Consider the following 20,674-nt stretch of genomic DNA (forward strand, 5'->3'; position numbering starts at 1 on the left):
TTCTAGAAGAAGAAACAAAATGGGAAAAGTCAAGCTTTAAAGGAAGCAGGGGGGGGAGAACACAACATCTTAAGGAGCGTCATGATAAATGAATATCTGAATGAGCTGGGTAGCTTTCAAGAGTTTGGCTCAAATTTTACAACCCTTCAGCACATTAAAATCTTACAGCATCACCAAAATTAGCTTCCATACTAGAAGATTGGAAGGCAGCCCGTAAAACACCGACTTTTTAAAAGGAATTCCGTGCAAACCTATTAGCTTAACTGCAGTCCTGGTACATTAGTGGACCTTTTTATAAGGGCTAGTATGGTTAAATATATAGGAAGAGGAAGAATCAGCATAGCTTCTGCAAAAACTGGTCTTGCCTCCCTAGAATTCATAATCCCCATAAAACACATCTAGGGGGTGATCTGCCAATTATATACTTGGAACTCCCACAAGCTTCTGGTAAAGTTCAAAAACTACTAAGAAACTGAGCAGGCATGAGGTGAGGACCAGTCCCCTAATGAACAGGTTAAGTGGCTTAAAAAAAAACCAGGAAGCAGACAGAAATAAAATGACACTTTTTTTCAATAGAAGGAAGCAAATTAGTCTCAACACCTGGCTCTGTCCCCCCCCAAATGTGTTATTTAACCTATTCATAAATTATCTGGAGTCAGAATGAACAACAAGGGAGCTGGCTTGCAGAGGATATCACATTATTCAGTATAAAAACATCAAAGGAATAAAGACTGAAAATAAAACAGCAAGGTATCATGTAATTATATAAATTTATGGTGAAGCAACAACTCTAAATGCCATGAATACTTCAGGATACTCCCTCTCAAAATATCACAGAGCTGGAAAAGGCAGATAAAAAGAGTATGCATAAATTATGCAGGCTAAGGATGTTGTGCTCACAGGACGAGCTTGGGCCAGGCACTCTTTCAGACCCACCTCACAGGGTTGTTGAGATCATAAAACAGAGTACAGGAAAACCACATCTACACTGAGTTCCTTGGAGAACAGGAAGAATAAAACCAGAAACAACAGACGGTGATCCAATTACAAACAGAGTGGACTAAATATCAGAACTCTGCATCACCTAATGCAAGTTGAATGGCAATAGGTTCACATCAGAATGTTCCACTGTATTAGTTAATTTATGGAATTCACCCCCATGCAATGTGATTATGGCAATTAATTCAGATGGCTTTAACAAGAAAGACAATTCTGTAGAGGATTGTTGTGTCAAACATGATTACTAGTTGGAAAAAACATTTAAAATAAAGTATATATACAGTAATTCAATAAAAACACAAACACACATGACAATAAAGGCCAGGGAGGAGGCCAATAACAGTTATTAATGGATTGCCAAAAGGAACAAAAAAAGTATTCACCCGCTGGCAGAAGGCAGAGGGGGACAGACAAATCTCCCTGGAGAGGGAGTTCCAAAGTTTCTGCATTGTGACTGAGAGATCCTTTCTTCGAATGACTCCCATCTAACCTCAGATGGCCAGGGGCACATACAGTGGATGGGTAGGTTCATGTGGGAGAAGGCAGTCCTTAAGGTATGGTAGCCTCAAGCTATATAGAGCTTTTAAAGGTCAATACCAGCTCCTTGAATTGGGCCCAGAAACAAACTGGGAGCTAGTGTAGGGAAGGATATGGAAATGATAGATCTGAGACAGATTAAAAACATAAGGAAAGCTCTGCTAAATCAGACCAGTGGTACATCTAGTCCAGCATTGTTTCACAGCGGCCAACCAGTTGACTCAACAAAGCTCAACAAAGCAAGTTAAAGGCCTTCCCCTGATGTCGCCCTCCTCACAATGGTATTCAGAAATTATCTGCTTCAGGATGCGGAGGTTCCCTTCCGTTACCATGGCGACTAATAATCATTCACTGCCCATACTTGAGTGAATGGAAGAAGCAAGCTGTTCAAACAGTGAATGGGATTTCAGTTGTGTTCTCTACTGATTCTCTGTTAACAAAAGGGAAGCCATGCAATATTAATAATAATGCCTGTTCATTAATGATAGTATTCTCAGTAATGAGCGCTTTGCAGGCATAATATCCAAGTAGCTTCCAAATACTTAGTAAAAATAAGTGTATCTCTAGAACTCCCTGAACATAATGAAGTTAGTTTGGTTAGCAGAGTTTGATTTGGAACCAAAGGGCCAATTGGTTAGCCCTTATGGAAACCAAATGGATTTACCTTTCACTGATCTCAAATCCTTATCCAAAGCTTTAAAAAAACCCCACTCAACAGATGTCCAGTTATCCTTTCCCCTTCAAGTCTTTTGCGGGCACATAACACAATCCAACCTGCTGGAAGATATTTATAATCTAGTTCTTCAATCTCTGCTATAGAGCATTTACCCACTGCGGGTGGGAGAGAGACTGGGGCCAAAAATGAGTTATCATTCCATACACTCCATCCTTTTCTGTTCATGTTAAGCAGACCATAATACTCCATACAACACGCAGTTAACTTACAGAAATCACCATCTTCAAAAGCGGTGATGGTTTTTTTAAGGAGAATCCATACCAAACTATGGATAGTCTAAGCAGCTGTGAACCTCAGTAGCGCTTCCACATTCTAAGGCAACATAACAGAATATCAAGTGACCAAGTGAAAAGGCAGTGGTCTTCGAGACCATTACGCTAACCACCACTGGAAACAGAATGCTGGACTGGAAGACTCTTGATCTAACCCAACAAAGCTAGATTATTATACATCAGTTTGGTGTAGTGGTTAAGAGCGCGGGATTCTAATCTGGAGAGCCGGGTTTGATTTCCCACTCCTCCACCTGAAGCCAGCTGGGTGACCTGGAGCTCTCTCAGCCCCACCCACCTCACAGGGTGAATATTGTTGAGGGGATAATAATTTTATTTTTTAATTTTTTTATTGTTGTAGGGATAATAATGACATACTTTGAAAACTGCTCTGAGTGGGCATTAAGTTGTCCTGAAGGGTGGTATATAAATTGAATGTTGTTATTATGATGATTATTATATAATGAACAATTCTGTGCATGTTATAACTAATGCCCAATGATCATCATCCCAACGCCTATTATAACAAGATCTGAAACTTCTAGCCTACCTGATTGATTCATCTACAAGTCAGTCCAACATATTTTTCAGGACTCAAGCTCAGTAGGACTTATTTTCTAAGTAAATGTATTTAGGATCAGACTGCAAGTTAAAGAGCTATAACTAAGGGTTGGGGCATTCTGATTGGCCGACAGCTTGCAGCCACCAAGACTGTGAGCACGTCTTTGAATCCGGTGAATCTCGGCCCTTATAACAGCCCCCCCTCCTTTTCCATTCCTTTCAGATACAGAGATAAATGTGAATGCGTAATGGGAAGCAATCCAACATCCTTCCCAGTGCCAAATACGCTGAACATGTCTGCTTGAAAGGAGCAAGGTAAAAGATACTACCAGCACACACATGCCAGACAGGCAAGCAAAGCCCTTACTCAAAATACAGATAACACCCCATTTATTTATAAAGATGCCTAAAAGACAATACTAGGTGATGTCCCAATGGCCTGACTCAGTAATTGGCAGCTTCTGCTCTCACATGCTGAAGGTGCAGTTCTTCTACACTTAATACCAGGCCAAACCACCCCACCCCTGCCCCCCATCCTCCCTGCTCCAGTTCCTGAGAGACAGGCGGAGGACAACAGGAGATATAAGAGGACGATTGGGAATTCCTGTGCATTCAGCACTTTGCACCTGGAAAAGAACATTTCGGTCCTGGAGAGCTTGACGAAAGCTGCACCTGCCAAAACTCCCATGCCACTTTTAGAAGCATCAACACACACACCCCCTCTGAGTTTGCACCTGGATCAGGTCTCCCATTCCTCGGCCTCCATTATTACTCTCCTTGATGTTTTATGCTTTTCCATCCGCTCCCCCAAATAAAGACCCCCCCACTCAGCCCCCTCCCAACAGGTGCCACACCCTCTTCCCCCTCCCAACACAGGCTACCATGGCCACGCCCCCTCCCTAACCCTTTTGCCGCACACACCTTGGCCCCGCCCACCCTCTCGCCCCCTCCCCTCAGCCAACCGCCTGCTCAGGCCCACCCAGCCCCCTCCCCTCCATGATATTACCTCACCCAAATGTTTCTGCCCTCCAGACTCAGCTGAGTTCTTTCGTCCCCTCACCTCCTCCTCCCTTCCTTTCCTCCCGTCTCCCTCTCACCCGGCTTCTGACTGAACACTCAAAACAGCCTCGAGCTCCTCCAGACCGCCCCGGATGTTCCGCGGCCGCCGCTAGCGCGCTCGGGGTGGGCGGGATCGCCTTCCGGAAATGACGTATTTTCGTTGTCCGTGGTCGGCTTGTACGGAGTCCGGAAGAGAGAGAGTGGCGCTGAGGCAGATGGGGGCGGCCATCTTGGTTGTCTTCAAGTAGGCGCTGTTTTTTTTTAAGCTAGCTTCTTTTTTTAAAATCCTTTCCCTTTAATCTTTTTGCTATGTGTAGTAATTTACTGCAAATGGCCAAAGGTCTTAGGTAAAACTGAGAATACATAAAATGAGAAAATTGATAGGAGATAAAATTTCCTTGCCACAAAAAACAAAAACAAAACCACTATTCAAATAAAAAAGAAAAAGGAATATTGTCGCTGGATAATTTTTTAAACGTGTTCTTTTAATATTTTAATACTTTCCCCTAAAAAACCAGTGCTATATAACCTAATATTTGCATCAAGGTGGGTAGGGTTGCCAGCTCCAAGTTGGGAAATTACTGGAGATCTCCAGGTTGGGGAACCTAGAGAAAGTGGGGTTTGAGGAGGGAAAGGACCTTGGCCTGGCATAATTCCATAGAGTCCATCTCCCAAGTAGTCATTTTCTTGTGAACTGATCTCTGTGGCCTGGAGACCAGTTGTAATTCCTGGAGATCTCCAGCCACTACCTGGAGGCTGGCAACCCTAAGATGGGTAGCTGTGTTTGTTTGTCTGTAGCAGTAGAGGCTAGTAGCACCTAAAAGACTAACAAAATTTATGGTAAGTTACGAGCTTTCATGAATCACAGCTCACTTCTTCAGATACAGCTAGCTCACTAAAGCTCATACCCTACCACAAATTTTGTTAGTCTTATAGGTGCTGCTGAACTCTTGCTCTTTTCTACTAATGTTTGTAAGCCTTTTTAAAAGCTTTTAAATATTTTAATGTATTTTATTTAAAAGCTTTAATATTTCCATAACTTGTATAAAACTTCATGCCTTGAGTCTCAGGGAGACAGGGGGGACTATAAATAGCATAAATAAATGCCTTAGGAAAAAATACTCTAGTAGTATTTTATGCCTTTAAGACTAATGTTAATCATTGTCAGTGCATTTCATTTTGCATTGTCTTGTGATAATAACAGCAACATGCAGACTTTTCTTTTTTGCTAATTGTCAACAAAGATGCAAAATCAAAAAGAGTCCAGTAGCACCTTTAAGACTAACCAATTTTATTGTAGCATAAGCTTTCGAGAATCACAGTTCTCTTTGTCAGATGCATGGAGGGCAAAAAGAAACTGGTCAGATATAGAGGAGAGGAGAGAGTGGAGTAGATGCAAACAGCTCCTTCTGATATGGAGATGCAAACAGCTCCTTTTGATATGGAGATCAGTTAAGGAAATCAGTTACCTCTGATAATGAGATAACCATTCATAGTCCCTATTCAGTCCCAGCTTGACAGAGTCAAATTTACATATGAATTCCAATTCAGCAGCTTCCCACTGGATTTTGTTTTTGAAAGGTTTCTGTTGGACTACAGTCACCTTTAAGTCTTTGATGGAACAAAGATTGCAATACTAACCTGAGGGGTGGGGGGTAAATCGCCAGTTCATAATCATGTTGCTAAAGAGCTGTGTTGGTGTGTTTGATTGCTATTTGGGTGCTGTTTGCTACAACCCCTTCACATCCTGTCCGGCTGTATTGTGATTACTGCCTTGAGGCTGGATGCCAGTGCTGGCTTACCTGTCCCGCCAGGTTGGTAGGTGCACATTTTGGGTGCCCTACCTGAAAGTCTTACAAGTTTGTCAGCATGCACCGTTTTTTAAAAAATTCCTATTATTTGACCTGGATCAAAAACACTTCCTTGATGCCAAGAATGCCACAGAGTACAACTTTTTCAAATCTCATTTGCTAAGAAGGCGTGGGCTCCTTGTGACAGGCGTGCAGCAGTCAGGGACATGCCTTGCAACAGACCCAAGCTTCCCCTCTTGGCCCCTGCTGCTAGGCCTGGAGGCATCCAAATTAAGAAAAATTGGCATGAACCTTTCTTTTAAAAAAATAATTTGCCTTTAAATTGTTGGTTATTTTTGTTTTGTCACTATAAGCTGACATTGCTGCTCTAGAATAAAAGCTGAACACCTAGGGTTGCCGGCCTCCAGGTGGTGGCTAGAGATCTCCCGGAATTACAACTGATCTCGAGACCACATAGATCAGTTCCCCTGGAGAAAATGGCTGCTTTGGAAGGTAGACTCTGTGGCATTATACTCTATTGAGGCCCCTCCCTCCCCAAACTCCACTCTTTACAGGCTCCACCCCCAAAATCTCCAGGAATGTCCCAACCTGAACCTGGCAACCCTAGAAAAACTGTCTGCCATGATTAGTATTTGAATGGGAGACCACCAAGAAAAACCAGGATTGCTATGAAAAGAAAGGCAATGGAAAACCACCTGTTTTGTCTCTTGCCTTGAAAACTATGGAGTCACCATAAATCAGCTGCAACACAGCTTCCCCTGGGAAACTGAATGATGAAAAGTTCAGACTATTTCAGAAGGCTCTTACTTCTCCAGTTCACCTCATCCCACCTCTTAATGCAGAATTTGCTTTCAAAAGATGTAGCAGCAGTTACTAGCTTAAATCTCTTTTAATTCACCAAGAAAAAGACCACTTAACAGCAATTTGCCACTATAGCTGATTGGTATTAGATGTGCCCTCTTCTGAGAATTCATGATCTCTCCCATTTTAGCAACATGCATATTTGAATACTGTAATGCATTCCATGTGGGCAGTCTATGGAACCTTCAACCACTTCAGAACATGTGAAAGAGGCATGTTCCATGCAGTGGAGGACTACTACTTCCACAGTACTTGGAGACAAGCATGTGGGGAGTAAAGGCATAGTTATATATATTAAGTTATATATAAGAAGCCACTGTAACAAACATATCCAAGAACTTTACTTTCCTATTTCTGGGCATATATTCAAAGGACAGGTAACTTACCTTCAAAGCCCTAAAATGTTTGAGATTAGATCACGTAAGAAACCGCCCTCTCACCTGTGAAACTAGACACCAGTTAAGGTCATCTTTTAGACTTAGGCAGGTGGCTATGGGAGGAAGGGCCTTTTCCAGAATCACACCTCAATTATGGCACATCTCCCTCTCAAATAAAGGACGCTTAGTACATTCTGCACGATCTTCACAGCACTGGCCAAAGGTGACAAATTTAGCTGTGCTTCTTGGATTAGTATTTTTCTGTTGACCTAGTTACTGCATCTGTTTGATGTTATCTGCAGCTTCTGCTTTTTTAATTCTAGCTGTTTGTTAGTTGCCGAATAGATTAGCTTGGCTCCTCTACCTTTGCTTCATGTCTGCTTCTCTGTGGGTGCTGCAGAGGTGGCCTGCTGCCACTGAGCTCACTTCCTTTGGTTCTAAGTTTGTGCTAAACCAGTATTTTTCAAGGAGCCCTAAAATGTCAAGTGAAAGAGGACTGTTCCGTGCAGTGGACGACTACTTCCACAGTACTTGGAGACAAGCATGTGGGGAGTGAAGACAGAGGCTACTGAAGTTACGTTTTTCTTTTTTAAAAATTGCTTTGGATATACTTTAAGGAGACAAGTGGCGTAAGATCAATGGAACTTCATTGTTCACAAGTGGTTGACCCTTAATTAGCTGGTGGCACCGATGGGTTTCAGGGAAAGGGTTCCTCCCTCATGCTTTCCACCCTGCATCAGCAGCCTCTTGGATCAAAAAGCATTTCCAGCCCCAACAAACCGAGGCTTCCCCCGCCCCTTCCCGACTGCAGCTCTTGTTGCTTCCATATCTCAGTTTCATTTCCTGTTTTGCTCATTCTCCTCTATATTTAATGTCATGCCAATGACTTCCTTCCTTAGAGGTGTAAGAGTATTGCAATCAAGAGACACAAAGATGTTCTTTGCCATATTTATTAGGGGGAGAAAAAAAGGTAAGTCACCTCAGTTACAGAACAGACACTTTTAGCTCTCCAAATTTTAGGCAAACAACTGAAAGTGTTCGCAAGAAACCCATTGAATAAATGCCTACAGAGGCATGATTGGCCTGTTTTAAGTCATATTAATGCACTTGGAAGTTTGCCAGGATTCCACCTAGAAAGTCACTCACTCCCCTCTCCCCCTTGTAAATTACATTCCAAAGCCAGAACCAAACCCCAGATTGTGCAAATGATCCCGTGTTCTCGCCCCACAGCCTCACACTTTACATATACTAATCAGCAGTTAAGCAGCCAGTTTAATTGCTGAGAAAATGGTCATCCCGCCCAAGAGATATTCTGTGGTCAAGACAACTGCTGTGCAGACTACCAAGGACCTCTTTCCTCAGTGCTTTCAAACTTCTATGCTCTGATTGTCCTTTCAGCTGCAATGGAGACCGCTTTTGACATGCTCACCAAACGTTTGGCACACTGCTTTTCCAAAAAAACACTTGGGCATGAAAAGAATTAAAGCTATGACACTCCTTGTCGCCGCAAGTGATCTGAGTTTGCACAACTGTTGCACAGAACAAGCCTCCAAAGTTAAGAAATGAAGTGCGTCTGCGGTGTGATCTGATCAATTCTGTGGTCAGCTGGGTTCGCTGCTGCCTCGTAGTTGCAGATGGTCACTTCGTGGCGGTGAGCCTGCAGAGGAAATGAGATGGAGGCTTCCTAAGAAACTGTTGCCTTGAAAGCTAGATCTGAGCGTCTCCCACATTTCAGCACTGCCTCTAAGCCTGTAGATTCTGTCCACTATTCAGTAGCCTCTGAATAGCTGACATCTGCTGCTATCAACTTCCCTCAAAGCTTCGGTTACCATCCTTGGGGGAATAGTACTCCGCTTAACATGTCCTCCCCAACCAAGCAAGCTCTATCATGCCCTTGGCCACCCATATCTTGGCAGTGCTCGGCCCTGGTGAAGTCAGTAACAACTGCTACGTTTACTACCCTTGCCTTAATGATCTAAAAAGTCGAGGAGAGAAGCAGGAGTTTCTGAACCACCTACTTAACAGCCTGCTACAATTATCAGGACATTGTATTTCTTTACACTTCCTTTTCTCCCCAAGCTTGCTTACTGCTCCCCCTCCTCCCCTTTATCCTAACAACCACCCTGGCAGATAGGCAAGATAACAAGAGCAACTGGCCCAAAGTCACCCAGCAAGTTTCCATGGAAGAGGCATCTGAATTTGAATTTGGGCCCTCAGATCCTAGTCTGACACTAACTACACCACCACACTGACTTCAGATATTTTCATATGCCAAAAGAGACAAATTAGCCAAAGACAGAAGGTACTTTCACGCCACTAAATGTGAGGCAGATGTGTTAAAATGGTATACCACGGCATGCCAAATGCCCATCTATCACCTACATGCCAATCAGGAAAGTTTTTGTTCAGTGGAAGAGAACTGACTACAAACTTTCCTGCCTTATCCAAACCTAGGGCTTTGTTGTTTTATGCTCAAGTTTTGTATGCCCTAACCTGGAGGGCCAAGCCTAGGCTGATCTCATTAGATCTTAGAAGCTAAGAAGGGTCAGCTCTGGTTTGTACTGGATGGGAGATCACCAAAGAAGTCCAAGGTCTCTATGCAGAGGCAGCCAATGGCAAACCACCTCTGTTCCTCTCTTTCCTTGAAAACCCCAGGAGGGGTCACCATAAGTCAGCTGCAAATTGACAGCACTTCACACAAAGTCGTGTGTACTTGTTTTCAGGGTTATTATTAATTCAGGACACTTTTAACCTCCTTTTCTCCATACAATACAGACCCAAAGCAACTTACAATGTACAAAACTCACAAAAGACAAATTTCACAGGTAACTAGTATAACTCACTACAAGAACAGGCCAACCAATCATGGCTTCTCCCACCATAAAAAGTGCTATGAACTATAATGGGGAGTGGGGGTGGGGAAGAGCGCACTGGTTCAACACTTACATGTAGTGTTTGCTTGTGCCTTAAAGCAGGGGCAATTGCCCCAGATTTTTATATTCTCCAAACTACAGCAGTTCCACAGAGGTATTCGCAAACTCACAGGGTGGGAGTCCTGCCAGAAGGGACCCTGCATAAAGGTGCTCTCTCCTGTTTGGTTCGCACTTAGGCTTGGATCTGTACCAAATACCTCCACTCAAAAAGGTCATACCAATATTGCACATAAGCCCTTGTTCTTAGTTTTAACCGGTTGTCTCAGACACACATGCACCACACTTACCTCTGTCCATTCTCCCCTCAGGCCTATGTAAAAGATCTTTGTTGTCTCAGCACCAAAGTTCTTTGAGAAGTGGATGGAGAGATGATGAATGCTTGAGAAGCGAGCAATTCTGTGGGAGGGAAGGGGAAGACAAGTTCGGTGTTCTGCCTGTAAAATTCATGTTACAGACACAATCTCTGGAGCTATAAAGACCATCCATTTTGCCAGAGGTGACAGCCCAGTGGGACAGAAAACGCTTGTTTTGTCTGAACTGTCTCAGCTGGTCCTGAGAGCACCTTAGTCTTGAATCTGCAAGGTCTAAAGAGACGAGCACAACTTGGCTTTTCCAGATGTCCACAGTCAGTACAAGGCTCTTGGCAGCTACCCCAGATAGAGGGCCCACACTCGAACCCAACGCTGCTTGTTTTTTTGCAACAAAATCAGGAAGGCCCTCATGCAACTCTCATTCTGCAGAATGTGCAAAATAGAAATATTCAAGGGGGCATTTTTGATGAAGGGATCAGAACTTCCATATAATGGAATGGTGCAGTGGTTGCTTTATAAAGGGACAGGCTCATCATCTATTGCCAAGGTTTTTTTGTATGTAGTGCTTTCCTTTTGCAGCACTGTCTCCCACCTTTGCTACTTGCTTTCTGTAATGGTGCATCATGCCTTAAACAGCTGCCCTCCTTTTCATTTGCACTGTTGTCCATTTCTGTAACACTAATCCTAATGCACTGCTGGAGTTTTCTTGCTGCATGACGGTTTTATATTCTGAAATCCACTACAAGTATCTTCAAGAAAGGCGGACTGTAAATGAAGCATATAAAATAAATCCAAGTGTACATTTTCCAAAAGCCTTGCCATACTACATTTTGTGGGGTTTCATATTCTTTTGGGTTCTCCAACAGCTGCACCTCCAGTGGTGTGATAACCTGCTGAACAAGTTATGTGACTCTCCAAAGCATCCCTCGTTTCAGATTTGGGCAGGTCATTGAGAGCTCCCAAGCCTCTTTTTAAAATTCCCCACTTTGAGAACTTAATACCAGTTCACTGTCCATCCTGCTTGATTTATTTAGTTCATTTACACCGCCTTTTTCCCAGTGGGAATCCAAAGCTGTTTATATTGTTATCCTCGCCTCCATTTTATCTTCACAACAACCCTGAGTTAGGTTAGGCTGAGTATATGTGATTGGCCCAAGATCACCCAGCAGGCTTCCATGCACAGTGGTGGATTCAAACCTGGGTCTATCAGATCCTACTCCAAAGTGGCTTACTGATTAATCAACACACCTACTCTGACACTTTAACCATTATGCCACTAGCCGACAAAGCATGTTATGGAGCAGGGACACACAAGCGTAGGTCAAGTGATTCAGCAGTGGTGTTGGGAAGAACGGACAGCCAGTTGGAAAAAAGCTTGGAACTTTGTTTTTATATTTGATTACAGCAGCAAGAGTACTCTATGCATAAAAGTGGAAAACTCCAACATTGCCAACAGTGGAGGAATGGTGGATAAAAGTTCTGGAGTTTGCGTAAATGGCAAAACTTACTTCACTGATTAGGGGAAAGACATTAGTTACATTTTTGACTGAATGGAAACCATTTATAGACTTTCTAATGAAATGAATAATAAGGACTTGATGACATCTGGATTTATGGATTAAGAATCATGAACAAGTGAAAAAAGAGAGCTCTTATGTTTAACTTCAAATAAGTGAGACTCTGAATATGATTCATATTTGGGGCGGAAGGTTTTTCTTCTTTTCTCATTTTTTCTTTTTTCACTTGTTTATGTATTGTTAGTGTATCTTCTTTTCAGAATGTTGTTTTTTATCTTTTATGTTTGTTGTCTATAGCTTTTATGTTATTGTTTATAGTCTAAATAAAGAAAAATTCCATACCCAAGTGATTCAGCAGTGGAATTCTTACAACTGATTGTCCTGTGATTCTGTGGCTGTGGCTTTCTTCTCCATTATGCTTTAATAGTCAAAAAACTGCAGCACTCCATACCAGAAAGCCAGGGCTAGTGCATCAGCATTAGCACATTAAACAAGGTTATTACACCAATACCCATAAAGGGAGAGGAGATAAATAATGAGAGCATATGGATCTCCCCAGGGCTTTTTTTCAGCAGGAACGTGGTGGAACGGAGTTCCAGAACCTCTTGAAAATGGTCACATGGCTGGTGGCCCCGCCCCCTGATCTCCAGACAGAGGGGAGTTTAGATTGCCCTCCGCGCCGCTGGAGTGGCACGGAGGGCAATGTAAACTCCCCTCTGTCTGGAGATCAGGGGGCGGAGCCACCAGCCATGTGACCATTTTCTCCGAGGGCAACCCACTGAGTTCTACCACCTCTTTTCCCAGGAAAAAAGCCCTGGATCTCCCACTTAATGATGCAGAACTCTGTGTTTACCCACACACACATACACACACCCTGCTTTCTACCCCAAAGGGGACCCAAAACTGCTTACATTTTAACAACCACCCTGTGAAGTGGTTTATAGGCCGAGTTTGACTAGCTCATGGTCATCCAGCAATCGTCCATGGCACATAGGGATTTGAACCTGGGTCTCCCTGATTCTAGTTCAATGTTCTAGCCACACTGCAACACATCTCCAGTCACAGTGTCTACACCAATCCTGCATGTCAAATGAAGCATGCAGGGCAGCTGGCCAAAGAAAAACTTCTCAACAGATTCCATAAACTTCAAGCCAGGTCCAGCTAAGTAGGTTCATAAATTACACAAGACTCGTGCATAAGTGCATCAACTCAACAGCTTAAAAGTTCATAGCAGTAAATTCACATGCTCACATCTTTTCCTCAGGCTCTTACTGAAATGCACTTCAGGTACTGCTGTTGTGAAATGAACATAGAGCTTGCTTGAGATAATTGCTTTTTAGATGCTAGCTGACTCAAAGGCTATAATGAAAAAGGGTGTGTGCATGTGAACCTGCTTAATGCATGCATGATGTTAACAGATTTCACAATTACAGAATTTGATTTGTGGGTACGTGTTTTTTACCCAATGTTTAAGAATTCTACTCCCTAAAACTGTACCAATGTTTCAATTAAAAACACAAAGATAAACAACTCATCAAGCTTGCATTCCTTCCTTGTTTAAAGTTATTACCTCACACACATATAACCAAGCTATTGAGTTTTTTCCACATGTGATAGAAGACATCTGGGAGCAGAATTTAAATAACATATCCCATGCAATGGCAAACACTCTGTATGTGTGCGCGCGCATGCGTGTGTGCGCGTGCGCGTGTGTGCGCCAGCCTCGCAAGGGAATGAAGAGAAATTAAACAACAAAAGCAGTTTAGCAGGAGACACTAGGTATGGATCCTGCGCAGGATTTCTGCAGGTACAAGGACTTCCACCCAGAGTGTAACATGAGTGTGCATTTGGATATTTCAAATCCAAAACGTCTGAAATTTGCTGTTTAAGTTTCGGATCAGAAACACCTGATCCAAAACAAAAACAGGGAATTTGGGGCACTATTTTACATTGGGAATATTCAAACGCAAACCCTTAGAGCACAACTTTCTCTGCTCCCCCCACCTTCTGCAGTAGTCTGACAATGCCCTGTGGGTAAGGGGAGTCCTAGGTATAGAATTTTGAGCAGTCATATAAGGGGGGGGGGGGCTGAGAAAGTCATATTCTGTGGATGGAAATCCCCACACCTATGGAAAGCCTGCAATGTTTCCAACTCCTGGTCTTTATTGGGATGATACCAGTACTAAGGTTGACTCAAGTCTGGCATGTTTGGTTTTATGTTGGTGGCCGGGGGGGGGGGGGAGGAATGGGGGGAATTCCTGGAGCAGAATTCTCTTACCATCAAACTTTGGAGGATTTCACCAGAAAGAGAAAATGAAAACTTTCTTCTAATAAAGAGCGCTGGAAAATCTGAAAGCTTGCACACACCCTTTTATGTCATTTTGATTGGCCCTACTGAAAGGTTTCACATGGCTTTTGTCTTAGGATTTTGCATAGATAATGTACAGCATCATGCCAAGTACACATAATCTAATGCAAACAGAAGCCTGGAATCAACTGACGTAATTAAAACCAACAACCGCCAACAACCTGGGCACACATCAGGAGATCCAGCAAAACTGGAATGCAGTGGCCTGCAATGGGCTTAAGCCAGACAGAAGGATTTTGCCTGGTGTTCTGGCTCCCCTCTCTTGCAAGGGACGGCCATGATTAGTGGATGTTCTCAGTTTCAAAATGCCCCATACTGTCCTTCTAAAAGGTAGATTTGGGTGAAGGGGCAATTATTGGGATATTAGGTTACAGGTTTTACAGGTTACAGGACAGTTAGACTGAGAGCATGTGACAGGCCCAAGGTTACCCAGCGAATTTCAATGGCAGAGTGGGGATTTGAACCTGGGTCTGCCAGACACCAGTCCTACATGCAAACCACTACATCATACTGGTTAAACATTGACAGTAAAGCCAGATGACTCCTGAGTAATAAGTCCAATGCGTTGATTAATCAGTAAGCCACTTTGGACCCCCAATGGTAGAAAGTCAGGAAAAAACTTTTCAAATAAATATGTATTATGAATAAATGATGGAGGTTTGGATGACTGGAAAATGTAGAAGAGACCACCCCAGTAGCCAATACCAGAGATGAAAGAGGAAGAGCAGAAAGCCGCAACCCTCCACTGTAAGACTGGTCCAAAGAGACTTGAATGCTTAGACAGAAGTCCATTCTGTGACTTTTGGCAATGATCACCTGCAAAATGGGACTCTCCTAAGAAAGAAGACTGGTAAATATATCTGCTCTGCTCGTTAATCAGGAAACCGTAGGACTGATATGAGCTTTGCATTTTGCATGGGGAACTGAGACAGAGGGGGCACCATGGAATCTGTAGATGATTCTCTTATTAGGAATGAGTTGAGCACTGAAGCAACTGCACCTCAAATTGTTTGCTGGTATCACAGCACCCTGAGAAGTCTGATGCAGATCCAGCTGTGGGTCATTAACAAGCCCCAGCTGAATAGTCCTTCCATCTTCTCTGGAACCCTAAGCACTCTTCTGAATGGAAACAGCCTGAGCAATTTTAATACCTCGGACTCTCCATGCTCAAGGGATGCTGGGAACCGTGGTTTTATAATGTAAGGACTCAGTAAAAAGGACAGCCCCAACAATGGAGAAACTGATGTCAGGGAGGCCCACGATCTGTACACCTCCTACTGAAGGCTGGGGAAAGAGTGTCTTCTATGATGATCGCTAAGGGGAGCAACCACGTTTGTCATCACAAAAGAAAAAAGTCCAGCAGCAGCTTAAAAACTAAAAACCTTACTTCAATATGAGCTTACAGGAGTCAAAGCTCACTCCTTCAGATAGTTATGTGAAAAGAAAATCTTACCTGAAAATCTTATGGGGAGAGTTAAGGAGGAGGAATCAAGGGCTTGGTGTGAATGTCAAGTCTTTTAAGTGTAAATCTCAAGGTAAGGAGATAACATTAGGTGTGACTCACAAAAGCTCATATTGAAATAAAGGCTGTTTGTCTTTAAGGCGCTCCTGGGCTTTTGGAAAAACAGCACCATACTTTGTAGGATATTCCAGTTCTCCTGTAACATCATGGTTCAAGCTGAACGTTTGATCAGGCTCTCTGGCAGCGTCATCGAAAGACATGTGGGGGACATTCTTAAACCTGGAGAAAGGAACAAATAGCAAGAGTCAACCTGTGTAAGTCTGCATAGGTTCTCTCTCCTCCCTCAGCACCCGACTGTGAGAGTAGTTTGGCTTTGCAACAGGAAAGTGTCTGAAATGGTACCAAGAATAATTAGAAGTAAGCTAAGGCCAGAACCAAGAAAGTTTCACTGTTGTGTTAAGACAAGGGAGCTGCTCCCCCTTCTGCAAATAAAAGGAACTGCAATGCATGGGCTTCCCTTGAGTACCACTGTTTCTAGGTCTGTAGGACAAACATTTCCAATTAAGTAACTTACTGTTAAGCACTGTACTCATTTTAGTAGGTAAGGGACCTTTTAGTTTCCTTCCCAAGTCAGCAATCACGGTCTTTTGTACTTCACTGTCTCAAAGAGTCCACAGATAGCAGAATGCAACTCCACCCCCACCCCCAGCAGAGCACTTGCAACCAGTCAGACATTCTTGGGTGACTCCCACAGCGAATGCAGTTACAAAGAAGAGCCAAGTGACAAAAGCCATTACTGGTTTTTTTTCAAGAACTCTTATTTCAATGGTCTCACACACAATCCTCTAGTAACACTGGACTGGAAGAAAGCCCCAGCAGCAGAACAGAACTGCAGGGTCCAACTCCTTGATTTGAACCAAACAGGCTCAGTTCTTAGCATACAGGCTTCTAATATGAAAAGTTGCTGACATTAACAGGAACTGAAGGGGAAGAAGCTAAATTTGCAACCCTTTATCTGTTTGCCTGGCAGTTAAATAACGTGGGACTTACTTCTCGGGAAATGTGCAGAGGATTGCACCGCTAACTGCTAATTCAACGCCTACAATTGGGCACACAACTAAAACAGTAGTAAAAGCTGAGGTAGGAATTAAAAGTAATCATTCATGAAGGCTAGCAGCTTCAAGCACACATTCAAGTGATCTGATCTGCTCCCTTGGCTCCCACTTACAATCGCATTTCTGAAGGATGAGTGTCACCATCCTCTCCCATCACAATTATCCCTTTCAACTTCACATTGCCTGTAAACCTGCAACAAAAGAGTACATAAATTGGCTTTCCAGGTAGTTATTAGTCACAGAGCTGAGTTTGCCTTTGCCGTCAGTAGCTGTCATTTTCCAGAAATTCCTCCCTTCAGCCTAGCTTCCACCAGCCCATCCCCAAAATCCTTTGCTATTAAGGTCAAGTTTTACAATACAGCCAGAAGTCAACTTGAAGAGGCCCCAGATGCCAGTAAGTCAGGAATTTGTGCAAAAATGGATACTTACGGAATATTAAATAGAAGCTCTTCATCATCATCACTTTCAACGAACTGGAAGAAATATAAAAACGGGGCTTAATATCTTATGGTATTATCTCTAGTTACTACAAAATAAGGACTGTGGACTCTAGTCACTGAGCGGTCACACCATCTGCTCTTTGGAACCTTGACAACCATAAACGGCACTGGATTTTAATTTTAGGGTGTTAATACTTAGAGTTCAGTTTCTAAGCACTATGGGATACACATGCAGGTAGTGGGGCAAATGATCAAGTTTCCTTTGTCCCCAAAGCAGCTTACATAGTCTTCCTCTCCTCCACTGTACCCTCACAACAACCCTGTGAGGTAGGTTAGGCTGAGAATGTGTGACCAGCCCAAGATTGCCCAACAAGCTTCCATGGCAGATCAGAGCTTTGAACCTAGGTCTCACAGTCTCCAACTACTACACTGCTCTGACCAAAGGACACTGCCAACTTTTCTTTTTCTTTTCTTGCATACTACTTTCAAAATCTAAATCGAGGCGCCACTTTTTATTTCCCCCATCCCTCACCCCTGTAACAAGTAGCCACACCGATCCTCATTTCAATTATCTCAAAGTATGAACCAGATACCCATTAAGAAACCTGAGCCGGTGCTAAAAGAGGTACAGATACCAGTTAATTCTGGTGGAAATCCGACTCGCTGTTTCACAAACCAGATTTTGCTTTTTGCTTTTTAGGAGGAGAGTGACAGCTTATCCTGTATGACCTTAAAAGTACACTGCCATATCCCTGCAGGCTATCCCACTGCTAGTCTCCAAGCAGATTGTTTATTTTTGTATTGTGAAATAAATAAATTACATACCATTTGTATGCATGCTTGCTTCAGCAAAGTATGAATTACAATTACCCATTCAATTCTTGCCCATCATTGTAGCTTCTGCTAAAAAGATGACAGTACTCATGCCAACTCAAATGACAGAAATGTAAGCCACCTAGAATTAACGTGCAATTATGCATGCATGCTCAGAGGCCATGCTAGCAAAATAACTTGTAATCGGAGTCAGATTAGGAAATGGAAATTCGGCAACTCATATTAAGGAGAAATATGAACTCAAATGTCTGAACAAAGCGCCAAGTCCATTGGAAAAAACAATTCACACAGACGCCCCTTCCAGGATGGAAAAGGGGAAGCAGCTGCCTATGTAAGGGAAAGCAAAAATACCTCAATTTCAGCTATCAACTACTTTAATATTTGTGCAGACAATTCAAGCATTTTCAAATAAACTTGCTACAACAGACAAACTGGGCTACCCTACTGCAAAGAAACACGCTATCTTCCCCGACACTGATAAAAAAACAGCTTTCTATCGTTACCATGGAGGAAAAGGGTGCACTTGGGACTGTCAGAATAGGCCAAAACTTGCCCTCAACTCAAGATTGGGTGGGCCAGCCCTTGCTGACTGAAATCTTACAGATGCTTCCTCCCCATAGAATAAACCATTTATATTCATGTTGAGCTATTCACTCCAATGGCAAACAGCCAGAGACTACTGAAAGATTACTATGTTAAATCTTTTGCAAACACACACACTTAAAAAGCAAAAATCAGAGCCTTTAACAAATTATGGTACAAGCTTTTTTCTATATTCATTTATTTATTTTATGTCTCTCTCTCCAAAGTGGCTTACTCTGTTCTCCTCTCTTGCACGTTTATCTTCACAACAACCCTGTGAGGTAGGTTAGGCTGAGCACGTGTAACTGGTCCCAAGGTCACCCAGCCCAGCAAACTTCCATGGCACAGTGGGGATTCAAATCCAGATCTCCCAGATCCTAATCTGATGCTCTAGCCACCACACCACGCTTCTCTGGCTCAAGGTCAGCATAAGGCAGCTTCATACATATTTGTTTAATACCTTTCAATACTACGCTTCCCCCAAGGATCTCATGACGGGCACCTCCATTTTATCCTGACAACAACCCCATGAGTTGTTAGACTGAGGGTGTGTGACTGACCAAAGGTTATCCAGCGAGCATCCATGGCAGACCACGGATTCAAACCCCAGGTCTCCCAGATGCTAATTTGACTCTAACCATTGGTAATTACTCTCCCTACCAGAACCGCCTTTCTAAAGGGCTGTAAACTAAACGCAGGGTTGCTTTTGGACTAAAGAGCCAGAAGCCACTCCTAGAGCCCTCCTCAGAAGGCAAGCGGGTGTGGGGTTCACACGACACGCGTTCGCGCACCCACACGACCTCACCTACCTGCTGGCGATCGCCGCGGTCTTCCCAGGCGCGGAAGACGAGCTTCCCGCTGCCCTCCCTGCGCTCGTTCAGGCACTCCAACCGCTCGCGGTCAATGCGCAAGTAAAGGCCCCAGGCCTGGCCACGCCGCTCGGGAGGCTCTTCAGGATCGTCGCCATGGCAACAGCTGCCCCCGCCGTGGCTGTGCCCGTGAGACATAGCCCAGCATGAGACGAAAAAAGAAAAGTGAGGAAATGCCCGGATGTCAACAAAGCCAGCGCAGGCGCAGCCCACTCCTTAAGTCCGCTTCCTGTCACGTGATGAGGGTCGGCTCCTTTTCTCATAGAGACATACAAGTAGGTGCACAATCTAAACTTCAGGTACAAACGCGAGAGTGCGTGTGCGTGAGCGACTGATGTAAACAGTAGAGTCCAAAGACGTACAGAACGTGGTGCTTTATGTGCATTTCAAGCTAAGCACAACCGGCTAGTCACGAGTAAGAGAAATACCTAGTTTTTAATTCCAACTGTGGGAAATGCAGTCATGGCAGTTAATACGTTGTAATTCAGCAGATTTGGCTTGTTTTATCGTTGTAAAGTCAGGTGTTACTGTTTTTTATCGGTATTATTATATTGTTTTTATTTTGTGAGCCGTCCCCAGCAGGACTCTGGAGAGACGGCATATTAATTCTCTAAATAAATAAATCAGACATAGTGAAACGCTCTCCGCTTATGAACGCCTTCGAAAGGCAACCGGAATTGTGCAACTCTCCGTGTTTTTCTATCTCTAGAGGCCCTACGCGTGGTCTCTTCAGATCTACCCGGGAGCGACAAGAGGAGGGGCCAATCCAAGCGACCTTCGTTGCTAGGTGACGAGAATTTGCGGGGCTAACCTGCCAGTGACAGCATTTGGGCCAGGGTTACAGAGAGGACGGAATGTAGCGACCTCTGTGTGCCCGAGTTGCAATTGCATACATTATTTTGTTTAAATATCCTTGAAAACAGAAACGCAGGATGTACATATTTTGAATAAATATACACAACTAAATTAATTTCGACACATCATATCCAAGGGCTAGAGTGTTGATCTCAGCAAGACCATAGCTAAGACCAAA

The 20,674-nt window shown here is 43.4% G+C and overlaps 2 protein-coding genes across 5 annotated transcripts in view; both read right to left on the reverse strand.

The window, feature by feature from the left end:
• The window catches only part of LYPLA2 (lysophospholipase 2), a 28,284-nt gene extending 24,008 nt beyond the window's left edge, over positions 1–4,276 (reverse strand). The window contains exon 1 of one of the 4 annotated variants that reach the window (XM_054999246.1): positions 4,200–4,276. The gene's annotated coding sequence lies outside the window, so the exon portion shown is untranslated. Of the gene's footprint in view, positions 1–4,108 lie in introns of all 4 variants that reach the window. The other 3 variants (XM_054999243.1, XM_054999244.1, XM_054999245.1) reach the window with 3 other exon arrangements.
• Positions 4,277–8,144: 3,868 nt separating this feature from the next.
• On the reverse strand, positions 8,145–19,823 carry PITHD1 (PITH domain containing 1). Its single transcript, XM_055000120.1, has 6 exons — positions 19,582–19,823; positions 17,346–17,389; positions 17,030–17,107; positions 15,976–16,080; positions 10,431–10,539; positions 8,145–8,867 (listed from the first exon to the last, which is right to left on the reverse strand). The coding sequence occupies exons 1-6, from the start codon at positions 19,777–19,779 to the stop codon at positions 8,766–8,768; spliced, it is 636 nt and encodes a 211-aa protein (XP_054856095.1). The 5' UTR covers positions 19,780–19,823; the 3' UTR covers positions 8,145–8,765.
• Positions 19,824–20,674: the final 851 nt, after the last annotated feature.

The sequence above is a fragment of the Eublepharis macularius genome, chromosome 15 (genome assembly GCF_028583425.1).
Source record: "Eublepharis macularius isolate TG4126 chromosome 15, MPM_Emac_v1.0, whole genome shotgun sequence".
In the NCBI taxonomy this organism is placed as follows: Eukaryota; Metazoa; Chordata; class Lepidosauria; order Squamata; family Eublepharidae; genus Eublepharis; species Eublepharis macularius.